The sequence below is a fragment of the Rattus rattus genome, chromosome 7, assembly GCF_011064425.1.
Source record: "Rattus rattus isolate New Zealand chromosome 7, Rrattus_CSIRO_v1, whole genome shotgun sequence".
NCBI classification, from domain to species: Eukaryota; Metazoa; Chordata; class Mammalia; order Rodentia; family Muridae; genus Rattus; species Rattus rattus.
Window position 1 is genome coordinate 65383202 of NC_046160.1, and position 15938 is coordinate 65399139.

The 15938-nt window shown below is 43.1% G+C and overlaps 1 protein-coding gene across 1 annotated transcript in view; it reads right to left on the reverse strand.

Moving 5' to 3' along the window:
• Positions 1 to 15938, reverse strand: part of Heatr5a (HEAT repeat containing 5A) — an 89999-nt gene that overhangs the window by 68487 nt on the left and 5574 nt on the right. The window contains exons 2-10 of the mRNA XM_032907720.1: positions 13191 to 13408; positions 10678 to 10889; positions 9208 to 9316; positions 6815 to 6964; positions 6099 to 6273; positions 5234 to 5394; positions 3703 to 3958; positions 2613 to 2768; positions 531 to 781 (exon numbers count right to left, since the gene is read on the reverse strand). Coding sequence (XP_032763611.1) covers positions 531 to 781; positions 2613 to 2768; positions 3703 to 3958; positions 5234 to 5394; positions 6099 to 6273; positions 6815 to 6964; positions 9208 to 9316; positions 10678 to 10889; positions 13191 to 13316 — 1596 coding nt within the window. The 5' untranslated portion in view covers positions 13317 to 13408. The remainder of the gene's footprint in view (positions 1 to 530; positions 782 to 2612; positions 2769 to 3702; positions 3959 to 5233; positions 5395 to 6098; positions 6274 to 6814; positions 6965 to 9207; positions 9317 to 10677; positions 10890 to 13190; positions 13409 to 15938) is intronic.

The following is a 15938-nucleotide window of genomic DNA, read 5'->3' on the forward strand; positions in this document are numbered from 1 at the left end:
AGTCCAATTGTCCTTTGATTTTGTTTTGAAACAGGTTCCACTGAATAGTGCAGGCCACTCTCCGACTCCTGATCCTTTGCCCCAGCCTCTGAAGAAATAGGCTTAGGAGCTGAGCGCAGCCAAGATTATAACATATTTTAAAAGGCAAAGATATATGTCCTACAAGGAGAAACCAGACTAGGAAGTGTGATTTTAAATAGACTTACATGGCAAGGCCAGATACACAGCAAATTCTATTATCTCACAGAGAGCCTTGTAGTAAAAGCAGGAAGTACCCTTTCCGCACCCCAGTACTGGAGTGTCACGAAGCATGATTCTCCATCTTTTGAGTCATGCGGTCTAGACCAAGAAGCACTCCTTGAGAAAAGTGAGGACAGCCATCATTTCTCAGACTGTGTGGCTAGTGTTCAACACACAAAGGGTACTCAGGCGACATGCTGCTGTCCCATGGCTTTAACTGGGTGACATACCACCAGCAACCCGTTTCACAAAGTCTTGTCCCACCATTGCATAGAGAATGAATTCATTACCTTGCCCTTTCCATGAGGAATTCCCAAAGGACAGTGTGTCACTGCACCTAGTAAGGCTGCCACAGCAAAACTAAAGCCAGTCACTGCTTCCGGGGAAGACTTCAGTGTCGTGAGCCGTTCTAGGCAACGATCTAAGAGAGGTGTCAGGTAGGAAGGCAATGCCACAGCAATGCAGTGCAAGCACCAGGCTGCAGCCAGGCGAACAGAAATGCTAGGGTGCAGAACCACCGAAATGACACTGTCCAGAAGGCCTGCAAGAACAGAGTAAAACAAATGACTTATGTATACAGACTCAGCTCATTTAAGTCGTAAGACAGTCCAAAGAATGGACAGCCGCCTGCATATAAAATATACTACTTCCATGAGAAGCCAAATTACAATGAAAGAAGCAAGACATAACTAAATTGTTTTTTGGTTTTCAATGTAGAGATCTCTTCTAGAATTATCTCATGAACATGAACTTAAGCTATATCAATACACACAAAAAAAATTTGTTTCTAGTGATTTTTTTATTTTACCTTGAGATCATTCGTAATTAAGCATTGTATTAGGAACTAAAATTGCCAATACAAAACCACCTTTAAAACGTCATACCTTGTCCTAACCCCTTTTAAAAAGAAAGACCATTTCAATTCATCTTAGTTATCTGTCTATGCTTGTGAGTACTGATGCCCACAGAGGACAGAAGCACTGGACCCCAGAACTGGAGTTACAGGCAGCCATGCTGGGGACCGAGCTTGGGTTTGTGCTCTTAACCTCCAGCTTACTGCTCCTGTAGGAACATCTGTAGCCTGTTACAGATAATGGTAATACCCTTTTTATCTACTGCATGGCTTTTCTCTCAGAGCAAATTCTAAAACCAGGGTTTTGCCAGGACTTCAGTGGTCTAACCCACTAATAACATGTTAGAGTACAGTGAACACAAAAAAGGTTTCTATTTATTGATTCAAGGCAGACCTTTGTTATAACATGCAAGTTTCCTGCCAACTCCTACGGAACTTTAAAGGGCTTACAAACATATAAATGAAATAAACACAAAGGCATTCAGTAAGCAGGAAGCATGACAAGAAACAAAGCCACAGACAGGAAGATAAAAAAGAAACTAGCTGCTCGCTACAGACCCATCTTAGTGGATTTCACTGACATGGTGCGGCCTGAGCAGGTAAGCTGACAGAAGTGGAAAGCAGGTGAGTAGCCACATCATCTGGGAAGGACAGGCGGACATGGCCGCTGATGACATTCCCGATGATACCCCTTTGATACAAACATCCTCAGTTAATCAGGGTGGTTGTCATATAACTCACAAAACCACCAAGTGGCATATTTTAAAGGAGTGGACTTCGTGCTATCTGAAGGTGCTATCTGAAGATATCACAATGCTGATAAATTATTCTAAAAGGCAGAAAATTATTTTCAGAAAGAAATAAAGATGGCTTAAAAGGCCCTGAGGAGCAGACTGCACATAGTCCACAGATATACTTCTCTGGAAAGCTCCCATTGCACTTAACAAAGAGGAATGAGGACAGTTACAAAACAGCGTTCTAGTTGTTTTAGTAAGGACGGGATCTCACTATGTAGCCTTTGCCCTGAGTGCTGGGACTAAAGGTGTGCATCTTGCCACACCTTGCCAGAGCCACCTTTAATCACAAAAGGTAATGGCAAAAACACCACCAAACCCAAAAACCCAGAAAGCCCTCTCTTCTCTTTAAGTTTTATGTGTGTGTGTGTGTGTGTGTGTGTGTATACACATACGTACATGTGCCCTCAGAGGCCAGAAGGGGGCATCAGATCCCCTGGAGCTAGTTACTTGTGGAGCTAAACAGCCAGACGTGATCTCTGATGACCAAGCTCAGGTCCCCAGGAAGAACAGCATGTCCTCTTAACCACTGAGCCATCCCTCCAGCCTTCAAGCACATCTATATTTTAAAATTATCTTAACTATAAACTTCCATGAAACATCTAAGGAGTCTCTAGTCGTTTCACAGTTCTAAGTAAGCTCCAGCTTGCTTACATCATGGGGCTTTCCCTCCTCCAGTTCAAGTGCAGGGCAGAACTGAGACGGTCACACACAACAGATCCTACCTGTACTGGAATCTTGGAGCAAAGGGGCAGCTGTAGTGCCGAGACTGTGTATGAGATTTCCAAGTTCTTGCAATGCACAAACCAGCATATGCTGGCTGGCTGCTACATCCGTGGAACTGAGACGGGTTTCTAAATTACCATCACTCAATACAGCATCTGCCAGAAACAGGAACAACCTATGCATCACTTTATAAAGACACGTCATGGGAACTCAAGGGCAGAAAAGCATAAGACCAAAGTGAACACAGCACATCCACTTGATCGGTGAGAAGCCCTTGGGGAGGTAATGTTTAAATGGGTAACCACATAAAGGATAAACTGAGTTTGAATAGGTAAAGATATTTTTAGATAATTAATTTTATTATTTTATGGGTATGAACATTTTGCCTTCATGCGTGTATGTGCAAAACATGTGTGCTTGGTGCTTGAGGAAGTCAGATTCCTTGGGACTGGAGTTACAGACAGTTTTGAGTCGCCACAAAGGTGCTGGGAATTAAACCCAGGTCCTCTTCAAGAGCAACAAGTACTCTTAACCACTGAGCCAACTCTTTAGTCCCTAAACTAAGATTTAATTCACACGACATGATCAGATCCCTTGTTATTCTGTCAGCTGTGGACAATAACAAAGAAAACTCAAGACACCACTTCCCCACCTTTTAGCTAGTATCAAGTAGGAAAAATGCAGGGTGGTCAGAATGGACAATATATAACCTGAAATAGCCTGTTTAAAAACAGCAATCATCATAAGTTATATCGGAACATAAATTCTAAGAACTGCTATAACAGCCTTTAAGATTTTTGTTATGGGACTAGAGAGGCGGCTCAGAGGTTAAAAGCACTTTCTGCTCTTTCAGAGGTGCTGATTCCTAGCACCCATGTTGGGTGGCTCAGAACCACTCAAGCTTCAGGGGATCTGATGGCCTATTCCGGGCTCCTGAGGCACTCGACATGCATGCATGCAGATACAGAATGTGGAGATATACACACATGAATAACTGAGTTGTATTTTTAAAATACGTAGTGATACAGAAGCATTGCTTTTCAAGGGGTGGTCCTCTGACACTGGCAAACCAGTTTTAGTAGATCCTACCCATAACTTTCTTTAGCTTCCAGATGGCTTGGCAGATATCCTTTGCAGCAGCAATTTGAGCCTTTTCTCCAAGCAGGCCTCCTATGGTCGCTCGAAGAATAAAGGAGACACAGCGGCGACAGCACACGGCATCAATCTGCGTTTGTGTGGCTTTAGGGTTGGACTGGGATACAAGGCTTAGGATGTGGGAAAGAAAGACAGCAAGATTCTTCTCTAGCCAAGCTCCTCCTAATGTTGAGACAAATACCACGTAAGCCTAAAAAGAAAGTAATTTCATCTTCAAAATTCGATCATTTCAGTTACAGATCAACATCTTTTTAGTTCACAAAATATGCGTGATTTGCACTCCACACTGCATCCTCCCCTGACTCAGTCACTTGATCTGGCTGGTGCAGCACTAAGTGTTCGTTTCTGGCCACTGGAGTTACATACAGTCTTTCTGTGCAGATTCCACCTCTGCTGTCTCTAGTCAACTGCGGCCAGACTCTGCGAATGTTCAGTAGAGAGCTATTGCCAGATAATAATTTGTAAAATGTGTCCTTGGCCTCTGGAGACAAAGGCTTCAGGATACTTAACCTCATGAACAAGCAAGCTGAATTCAAACACATGGACACCTTTTATTAGCTCCACTCCGATATCTTAACTGCTGTAGACACCTTAGGAAATTCACCGTGCTGAGTTGCTGCTCTTTATCCCCACGAATGCTAATCTGACCTCAGACACAAAGCCAAGCAGTCTTCTCAAGCAACACGAACTATGGAGACAGTTGAGTCACACTGGAGAGCTCTCCCGTCATGAACTGGTCATACAGCACAGGCCATCAGGTGTACAGAGACTGTTACTTTATTTTAAATTGTCCCCTTAGTCTTCAGCATGCATTCATTTCATTTCTGGCTGGACTCAGTAAATTTTAGGATGTAGACAGAGATCTTGTGCATGCAGGCAGGAGCCCTGGTGGCTGGGCTTCATGTCCAGCCCAGTCCATCATGACTTTTCTAAAGTAGTGTGTGTTGAATCACAATACCTAGGAAGAAGCTGGTGTGGGTTAAGGCTGCAGTGCGGTTTTTGAAGTGTTTTATTCTAAGAAACCTTTCTAAGAGTTTAGCTTTAAAATCTGTGTTTAAGACAGAAAATTACATAGCAAACACACAGATTGTATGCCAGGGTCTTTTGTAGGAGTTAAAATCGTGTGCTAACCTGACGCATTAAGTAACATGTACTGGTATTTAAATTACGCTGCATTAAGTGTTCATAACCACAGTGGAAGACACAATAAGCCATGAGACACATGACAGCATAGGAAAAAAAAAATGCACAAAGAAACTAATTAAAACCCATTACTAAAAATTAAAACCATGTTTGGGTTACGAGAGTCTCTTAATTTGTAACCTTGTTTTCAGAACTGATTTAGGTTTGCCGTAGGCATTACAGACTTGAGCATAACCAGGAGTCGCACTGCGGAGTCAGACACTGAAACTCTGACTAGAGGACAGTGGAAGTTACACGTAAGTGACCGAGCTCTGATTCCGACCTGAGTAACTCCAACGCGAACGTCTCTGCTGACTGAACTGCTTCCTTTCAGCATATCTCCACTGGCTCGAAGAAATCCTGAGCTCCCACGCAGAAACCCTGCTCCCAGCAGTTCCAGAACCTCCTCCAGCGACGCTCTGCGAGCGCTCTGCCTCGAGGCTGCTACGACAGAGAACAAAACAGCAATTCAGAGTTCACGGACTGAATTTTAGTGCACAATCTTTTCACTTTTTTGTGCTGGAGAGCCATCCAGGACCCTGCACACTCTAAGAGCATGCTCTGCTACTGAGCCACATTTATACATGGTCTCTATTTGCCAAAAACAAGCAAATTGACAGAAAAACTAAAAAATCCAGATGTAATGTAAAATTCACAGGAATTCTGTGCATGAACACACAATAGAAGTCACAGATGATTTAATGGTCCATCGGGTGAGTACGGGAGGGCTGGGGATGTAGCTGTGTGGTACAGTGCTTGCCTAGAGCATAACTGTGGGTTTAATCCCTAGCCTTGAGATGCAAAGGCCCTACGTGCCCTATGGACACTATGCCACTTGACAGCCCTGTTCCCTACCTCCTTTCTTCAAAGGTGCGTGTCAACACTGCCTGTAGCCAAAATCCATTTGTTTAAAAGACAGTAATTGAATAAAGCACACTATAAATCTAGAATTGTTTGGGTTTTTCCTCTGATGTTTTTACTGACTTGCTTGACAATGACATCTTAGGACCTATAGCACTGTAACAACATTTGTGAACTACAACTCATTTATACTCTGCTTCTCAAAAAATTAAGAATGGGTAGCAGTAGTGTTTTGTCAACAAAGGGGAGTTACAGAAGACACTCTGAAAATAATTAGATAACTTTACCTCCTCCTGGATGCTTAGCAATTACAGCTTTAGCCAACGCTGTTCCCAGTAATTTTGAAACTGATATCCGCACGTCGTAATTGGAACCTTCAAAGGACTTAAAACATAGTGTGGCCACACTGTCCAGGTCTGTGCTCCACATAAAGATGGCCTCATTCTGGAGTTCGAGAAGACACTATGCAAATGCACACACAAATTAATGAAGAAACAAAATACAAATGTCGGGTTCAGGGCTGTGTAAGCTGTAGAAATACAATAGCCTAACAAAACCACGACTTCACAGTATTTTCTATGTTGACAGGCATAGCCAAAAACTATGAAAACTCATATAATTACAAAAGAGCTGAGGACAACCCCTTCTAACTTCCAGAAGCACATTAAAAAGATCCTTTAGAGTCGCTGTTGGATACGAGCAACCATGAGACTAACTCAAGCAGTAACAAGTGATGTCACTGTTCTGCTCGGTCAACTACGTCAAGGATAATTTAAGGAACAACAATAAACTAAACATACACATTTTGGTCCTCATATATTCAGAGAGGACATATAGGAAATAGAATGCATCTGTAAATGTGGAAGCTTGACCTTTTCTCTGGCTCCTGGCTCCTACATGAGCAGCCCCTGAGCTGACTTCTAGTGCTGCAGCTCTAAGGCCTGTGCAGGGACTTCACTCGCTGTGTGCATGGTTTAGGAAAGTGATCGCTAGTCCGTCTCACCTTGGCAGCAGCACACCGGACAGCCATGGATCTGTCTGTTAAGCAGGACCGAGCAGCCTTGTAAACATCCCTATGGCAAGGTGCAGCAGCAGCACCCAGTCCAGTCAGTATACTCTGCAGACTCAGCATGATCTCATAGCGGCCTTGAGACTGCCAAGAAAAGGGAACAATGCAAAGAATAATGTGGAAGTCCACACAAAGCAGCACTAAGCACTGTGTTTATTTCAGGTTTACGAAAATTCAGGTTTCTTTATATACTCACCAACTTATTCTGACACCAAGAAACACTGCCCATTCAGCTCCTTATCTAAAAGTATTGTCTGTCCATAGTCCATCCTAGCACTGTGTGAGGCTCAGACCTGAGCTATAGCTGTACCTCAGTGAGAGTTGGCTCATCACTTAAGAGCACTGGCTGCTCTGGCAGAGGACCCAGGTTCAGTTCCCAGCAACCACACAGCAGCTCACAACCATCTGTAACTTCAGTGTCAGGGACCCAATGCCCTCTTCTGGCCTACAACGAGCACCAGGCATGCTTGTGGTGCACATACATACATGTAGGCAAAAGATCAAAACACATAAAATAAAAATAACTCTAACACACACACACACACACACACACACACACACCACACATACACACTACACCATACACACACACCACACATATACACTACACCATACACACACACACATACACACACACAGACTATACAACACATACACACACACCCTCCACAAAAGTACCTGGTACTTATTTCTAAGTCTCAAAAGCTGTGTGATTTTCAATTTATAAACTGAGGAGAAAATGAACCTGAGAGGCAGTGGGAGTGAGGCTTGATGGTGCTTTACTAAATGTCCAAGATATCCCTGGAGTGGAGGCCACTGTATAAAGTTGACCGAAGACCAGGACTAGCACCAAGAGCACTTCCATAGCAACACCACCAGTTTTCTTTGTTCAAAGGAACAGAAATCACAGGTTAAAAAATAAAAAGCACAACCCAGCAAAATGGGAACCTTATCTCCATTCCGCCACCCACAAGGTTTACCACATTATGGGTGTGCGTCAAGTTTGGACCACTCCTGATGCCCACAACGTGATGTGGTTCCTGACCACATAAAAGTAAACAAGGAGGAAGGTAGGAAAATACTTACCAGGGTGCTAAAACCTCTCCTGACCACGAGATTACTAAAGTGGCATAGCTTAGCTGATGAATAGGGGAAAATATAAAATGGCTTCAGCTATGTTAAAGTTTGTACAGACATCCATTTTTAATAAAATGTACCTTTTCTATGACTTAATTTTCAAAAATTTAATTATATCATTTCCCCTTCTTTCCTCCCCCTAAACCCTTCTTGTCTTTTCCCTGTAACCTCTCTCATGTCCTCCTCACTTTACTCCCTCTTAAATTCATGGCTTCTTTGATTGCTGTTACCTGTATACACACACAGATGCGCGCACACGCACACGCACATGCACACGCACACACAGTGTGCTGAGTCCTCTCTGTCCTTGCTCATGTGTAGGATTTCAGAGCTGACCACATGGTGCTGGATAACAAACAGGGCTCAGACCTGTAAAGACTCATTCTCCCTGTCTCAGCCCTCATCACACGCATGTAGTTCTGTGTTTAGGGTTGGAGCATGTTGAAAAAATTCCCCTCCCACGAATAACACCAAATTTACTGACACAGAAAGTCTCCCTGACATCATCCATCTTTTGGAAAATACTGCTGAAATTCATGTGCTTGGTGATCCCACCACCTTGAGGTTTGACTCTAGTACAAATCTCAAACTTAATAGAGTTTAATTTCCTCACATTTTATCTTGTTATGTTTCAGAAATGTGAAGCTAGCCTACCTTCCTACACTGACTTAGGGCTGTTTCTCAGACTGCTTCTCTAAGACAGAAGGATGACTACCTGCTGTGACCTTTTAATGTTATCCTAAATATTAGCAATGATAAGATGTAAATTTTGATTAATATATACACTTAATTTCCAAGCTGGTAAAAAGATAGTGAGAGATCACAGGATCTTGGAAGTTGCATTAAGAGTCAGTCCTAAAAACAAAAGGTGCCCCAGGGAGTAATGCCAGGCGGGGTCCCAATGAGGGAAGGGTTGAGCCTCGACTGCTCTCCTCAGGCCAGCATGAAAGGCCCTCTCAGATCCCAGCACCTTACTCCCTGTGCTCTTTCCCTCTAACGATCACTGCTCACTCCTTCCCAATGCCCGGACAATAACTAATCTATTTTCTAGGAGTTGTACATATTCTAGATACATTCAATTGATAGATAAAGTTACATAGACATTGCATGCTTAAACAGTGTAACCCTTTCATTAACCCCAGTCATAGGATCATATAAAGAGCTGTCACGCTATTCTGGGTTGTACTTACCTCTGCACTCTTCACAGCTTTGAGAATATTCCCCACTGTGTCAGTAAAGCCGTTAGCCAGTATTCTACCCAACTTCTTGTACAAGGAACCCAAGCACACCACAGCAGCACTGAAACAACGTTTAAATTAGAAAACATGTCATAACCAAAACCGTACGACTATGCGAGTGTGACTGTTAACCTTCTGCTGTTCTCGTGCTTGTGCTTCTTACCATTTCAGAGATTAAAACTTCTTAAAGTTACGTGGGTACGTGTATGCCTGTATATGTGTGTGTGTGAGTGCTGCCCACAAAGCATGGGACATCAGATCTCCTGGAGCTGGAGTTAACAGCCACTGTAGCTGCCTGGGGATGGATGCTGGGACTCCAAATAAGGTCAACTGGAAGAGTGGTTTGTGCTCTTCACCACTGAGCCACCCCTCCACCTCCGTCAAGGGCTTTTAACTGTGCTGAGGTATCTATCATTAACCTGTATTTTCTTTTGTCTTAGTTTACTACTAAGAACTTAATAAAAAATATGCAAGATCTGAAGAACCGAAAACACTCTTAAGCACTTACCTTCTAGGTACTTAGGAAGATGTTTCCAATCTCAAAGCTAGACTTTCCATGTCTTAATTGGTTTAGTGTTGTTGTTGTTGTGGTTACGGTATCGGGATTGAAGCCAAGGCCCTTTGTGAATGCTGGGCCATGAGTGACAGTCCCATCCTATTGTCACTTAGTGTCAGGCCTTCAGAGTGCTGGGCATGTGTTCTACTACTGAGTTATGCATTCTTGCCCCCCCCTTTTTTTTTTTATAGATTTCATGTGTACGAGTGTTTTGACTATAATGTATGTGCACTGGAGTTCCTGGCAGCTGTGAGCCAAAATGTGGACGTTGAGAGTGAACCTGGATTTTCTATAAAAGCACAAGGACCTTGATTGCTGAGCGATCTCTCCAGCTCCACTAAAACATTTCTAAAAGGACTTTCTTAATATCAAAACGGGGTTTTTGTTGGTCTGTTTTGGTTTTTATTTTTTGAGACAGGGTTTCTCTGTGTAGCCCTGGCTGTCTTAAACTCACAATGTAGACGGGCCTCGAATTCAGAGATTCACCAGCCAGTTTCCCAAGTGTGGGATTAAAGGTGTGTGCAACCACTGTCCAGCTAAGTTTTATTTTTTAAAAGATCAGAAAATTAATCAAACTGGGCAAATGCCTTTAATTCCAAAATTCAGGAGGCAGACACAGACGGATCTCTGTGAGCTCAAAGCCAGCCGATCCACATAGGGAGTTCCAGGATAGCCAGGACTACATAGAGAAACCCTGCCTCAAAATCAACCACTCAGTCAATCATTCAAGCAATTAAAAGGCAAAGAAAACTCAAAACAAAATGAACTTATGCTTAATTTCAAAACAACTGTCAAAGGTATCTACTTTAGAAAAACCATACAAGGAAACAGTATTTTGTATTGTTAGGTTTTAATGTTTAACTTACAGTTTGGTGGGAAGGTAACTTGGAGAGTCATCTTTGCTACGAATAAGATCATTGCATTTATCGATTGTCTCATACACAGAAAACGTGTCTCCAATACTATAAAGTATTGCCAGATTCTGGGCAAGGAGCTTGCGAGTAGGAGGCCCCGGGGAGCTGCTCAGTAAGGACAGGAGCTGCTCAACAAGGGCCTTCTGCTTCTCCCTCACGTCATCCTACAGAGAAGGAAATGAAAGACAAGGGAGTCAGTGTAACCCCTGTAACCATGCAGTATGAACGTCTGGGAACACGCAACACTGCTCTGAATGAGGCTCACAGTGGCTGGCTCGGGCACTGTGCTATGCTAACAAGTGACTCTTCACTGCAATCACCAAAAGGACGCTGAGACACACTACCGTCCATTAAGAGACAGAGAGCCACTTCATCTGTGTCTATTTGAAAGACATACAGGTTTGTGATTTTACAGCTTCCTCTACCCCAACTCTCCCCACTGATTTATGTGAGCAATTAAGGGGCAGCCTACAACCCAGAACAAGAAGCAGATGTGCGGCAGCCTCCGACTGACCCGAGTCTTTCCGAGTCTAGCACCGTTTTCTTTTTACATGGGTGAATGCACGTAAGTGCCAACAGTCCCACTCCACCTGGAAGCTCTCCGGAAGAAGTCGCTACAACCCTAATGGCAGCACTTGGTGCTCACTGAGGCCTCAACGCTTCAGTTTAGTTTGGCTTCAATTAGTAGGTAGAATTTTATCTTAAAAAACAAAAAAACAAAAAACAAAAAACAAAAAAACCTTTTCGGTGGCGTATGTCTTTAATCCCAGTGCTCAGGAGGCAGAGGCAGGCAGGTCTCTTGAGTTTGAGGCCAGCCTGGTCTACAGAGAGTTCCAGAACAGCTAGAGGTATAAAGCACAGAGAAACTCTGTTTCTCCTGCCCCCACCCCCCAAAAAACAAACTTTTTTCTTTTTCTTTTTAAAAAAAAATCTTACGTATATTGGTGTTTTGCCCACATGTATGCACCAAGGACATAGTCAGAAGAGGACATAAGATCCCCTAGGACTGGAGTTATAGATAGTTGTAAACTGCAATGTGAGTGCTGGGAACCAAACCTGGGTCCTCTGGAAAAGCATTCAGTGTTTTTACAGCTGAGCCCCAGAATTTTTTTTAAAGATGTATTTATTTCATGTATATGAGTACACTGTCGATGTTTTCAGACACACCAGAAGAGGGCATCATATCTCATTACAGATGGTTGTGAGCCACAGTATGGTTGCTGGAATTTGAACTCAGGACCTCTGGAAGAGCAGTCAGTGCTCTTAACTGCTGAGCCATTTCTCCAGCCCTGCAGAATTTTATCTTAGCTTATTCTCCTAAACCTAGATAGTTTGAATGTAAAATTAAGAGACACTTCAGAAGGGATAAGGAATCTACTATATTTCACTGCTAAATTTTTACTTCTTGAAGGTAAGCAAATTCATCAAATCTTTTATATTATAGAGCCTGGTAGCAATAAATTATTTCAGAATGAGAATGGTCTTCAAATGATTTAAGATCAGTTTTTAAATTTGTATGCATGTGGATTTGTGTGCATGCACATGTGTGTGCTGGATATGTAGAACCCAGGCATCCCCCATGGGCAGTGCGTTCATATCCCTATGCATTACATACCACACTGTGATTCCATAAATAGCCTCACTTTAGATGGACACTGGAGCACAAAGGCAGGCACACAGTATGAGAAATCAGTTTTCCTTCTTTGTATCTATTTCATGAGCTTTATCAGAAGGAGTATGATTATAAAAGAGCTTTTCAATTCATATTCTCCTTATACTTTTTACAGCTTTTTTTTTTTTTTTTTTTGGTTCTTTTTTTCGGAGATGGGGACCGAACCCAGGGCCTTGTGCTCCCCAGGCAAGCGCTCTACCACTGAGCTAAATCCCCAACCCCCTTTTTACAGCTTTTGAAATAAAATTCCAACAGGATTGTTTAGTACCACAGGACATCGGAACTTTATGTATTTGGAGAAACACAAGATGCAAAAGATTGTAATAAAGATGACCCACAATGTGGTTGTGGGTAATTGGTGTGTGTGTGTGTGTGTGTGTGTGCACGCACGTGTGTGTGTGTGCATATGTATGTCTAAATGTCTATATGTATGCACGTACATATGTATGGACGGACTTTGGAGCACTGGAGACTGAACTCAAGGTTTCATGCAAGCTAGGCCAGCACACTACTGCTGATCTTCACCCAGCCCAAGTGTTACGTGTATTTTTAAAGCAACACAACAAATATTGACTGATTTCTTTCTGCTTTTTTGAACTTGTAAAATTAAAAAAGACACTTCAGAAGGGACAAGGAATCCATCATATTTCGCTGCTAAGTCTTAAGAAATTTTACCTTTCACAAACTAACAGACTATAGACAAAGGAAGAAAGGAAACAAATGGAACCAAACACTTGTGGCACTTAACAGAATGACAAACAAACAAAAAGTCAGTTCCTGCAATGTTGCTCACCCTGTTTGTTGCTAGCAAGAGCTTCTCCAAGTATCTCAACCACTCAAAAACAAACTCGGCCTTCTGGACGTCACCTAGCTGATTGGACACTTCTTCATTGAGCAGCAAGCTGTGAGCCAGTTCCATTCCTTGCAGAAATTCCCTTCGCCCTTAGCCGGTCACAAGTCTTCTCATGTAAATGCACCTCAGGTGTATGCGACGCACCTGAGGAACCAAGCCTGTGATGGAGAAACAACACTGAGAGGTGAGTAAGAGGAGGCGATGAGAACACTGGAGAGACCTAGAGAAGAGGAGCAGAGCAAGTATAGCTTTAGGACCGCTGCAGGTCAATCCCAGAGTGGTCCCAATAGTGAGCTCCAGTCAGCCGACCCAAGTCATCTTCTCACTCAGTGTGCGCTTTCAAAAGGACAGACAGGCAAAAACAAAACAAATCGCTAAAACCAAGAGAAAATCCACTGACATTCTCCAAGTTCTAGGGTCAGCCAATAAGCTCCGATGTTAGAATTTCATCGTTCACCGCATTCTAAATATCCTCGTATGAAAATGTGCCGTAGGCATTTAACAAGTGGGGGATCCTAGACATCTACTGAAATGACCGCTCCCTAGGTCTCCGGTGCGGGTCTCCAGAGTGTCTGCTCTTGTCCACTAAAGAACCACTTGCAGCTTTGGGGGTTTAAGGCCATCCCATCTCCCCCAGCAGGGTGATCTTATCTGAGTTTAGTTGTGAACAAACATTTTTTCTGATCAATCAATCATCAAACAAACAAGCAAACCATTCGAGGGCCAGAGAGAGGGCTGAGCAGGTCAAAGTGTTTGTCAGCAAACCTGACCGTTGAAGTTCAAGTCCCAGGACCCACAGAGTAGGAGAAAACTGACTCCTGCATGCTGCCCTCTGACTTGTACTCAAATGTGATGGCACACACATACAAACACACCAAATAAAATTAAATGAATTAAACACACTACTGCTCCAGTGTGAAGACACAAGCATCTAGCCAGCCTCTGAGGCAGTGGGAGGGTAGGATCACCAGAGCCCAGGAGCCTGTCTAGGAACCAACGTCACAGCAGCTGTAGGAGAAGCAGCTATCAACATGAAGTACATGTGCGGTGACATACACAGAAGATGACTTCGTTAACACATCAAAGAGAACAAATTAAATACTTCAGAAGAGTAAGACTGACTGCTATAGATAATTAAAATATATAAAATGCATGCCTTAGGGTTCACTAAGCAAAACTAATTATTTTAATGGGAAAGCCAGTAAGATATATTAGACAACCAGGTGTGAGATGTAGGAAGGTTTCTATTTTTATTATGTTTCTTTCTGAGTGACCCCTAGTATAACATACCTCCATTACCAGATCATCATAATTACTAGGTATCAAAAAGTCCCCTAAGAGACCTGAGTGAATTCCCACACTTATCTTACTTGTGTCTAGATTCCAGGACACATCCCTGATCGAAACACTGTGTCCAGTCCTGTCTTCTCGCATCTGTGCCCTAGCCATCTGGTGGCTTCTTCCCAGTCAGTACTGCCAAGATGCCTACTACTGTCTACAATGCAGCACCCAGGGCACACAAAACAAAATACACCAACTTAGTTTACTTTCAGAGGTGTCACTCTTAAGGGGGCAAAGGACAATATAAACACTCCAGCATGGTGGTATGGTGGGTGGCCCCACTACTTGGGAAGCAGAGGCAATAAATAGTTAAGGATTATCTATCTGTAGACACACCACAGGTAAGCCAAAGCCACCCTGGGCTATACCAAATCCTGTCTACAACAAACAAGCAAACAAACAAAACCAAAAGATCAGTATAAACAATGCTGCTAAGAATTATTTTTTACAGAAATAAATGAATCCTAGCTTCTTGTTTTAAAAGCTCTCTCCTCTAAAATACTAAAATGGGGCTGATGAAATGGCTCAGTGTGAACCTGCCCCTCCGTGTGATGGTCATTAGGATCTAGAACCCATCCTTGTAAATTCTAGGTGGGCTTGGTGGCCTGCCTATCATCCCAGCATTTGGGAGGGAGAAACAGGATCCCTGGAGCAAGCCAGACTAACCATTGAGGAGCTCTGGGTCCAACTCACAGACCGCGCCTCAGTGAATGAGGTAGAACGTGACTGAAGAAGATCCCTGGGGTCAACTTCAGCCTCCACAGGCACTGACGTATTTGCCTGCCCAGGCCCCTCATACACATTCCCCAAGTCCCAAACATGCTTACATGCATGCACACAGGAAAAAGAATTATTAAAATTAACTGGCTAAACTATTCACAATTAACAACAGAATTTAGAAATGCTAGAGAAATGCTTTCCCATGAGAAACTTAAGCATACTGTACTTTTGTCCTTAATATCTAAGATCCTAGAGGAAAATAACCTCAGTGCACAAAGAGAGAGAGAGATGTTCTTATAATCACTGGGGTAAATGACAATCTGAGAATCAAATTACCCTTTCAGGAGGTTAACAGTACTGCTGAAAAGACATTTTCCCCTAGACAGCAGCAATATTGTGGTGGAAAATGATCTATCAAGAAGAAAAATAGCTAATACAATATGATAATAAATAATTCAGCCAAAAAGCGGGAGTCCATGGGCAGGGCACAACGTTACCCAGAAGGCCTCCCATGAACCCCATGTAAGCCACGGGAAGGGCAGCAGCCAGGCCCCCTGGCTTCCTCACCTTCCACCTCCCGCTGCACTGAGCTCTGCACACCTGCGCTCTCAACAGGAAAAGCAAACA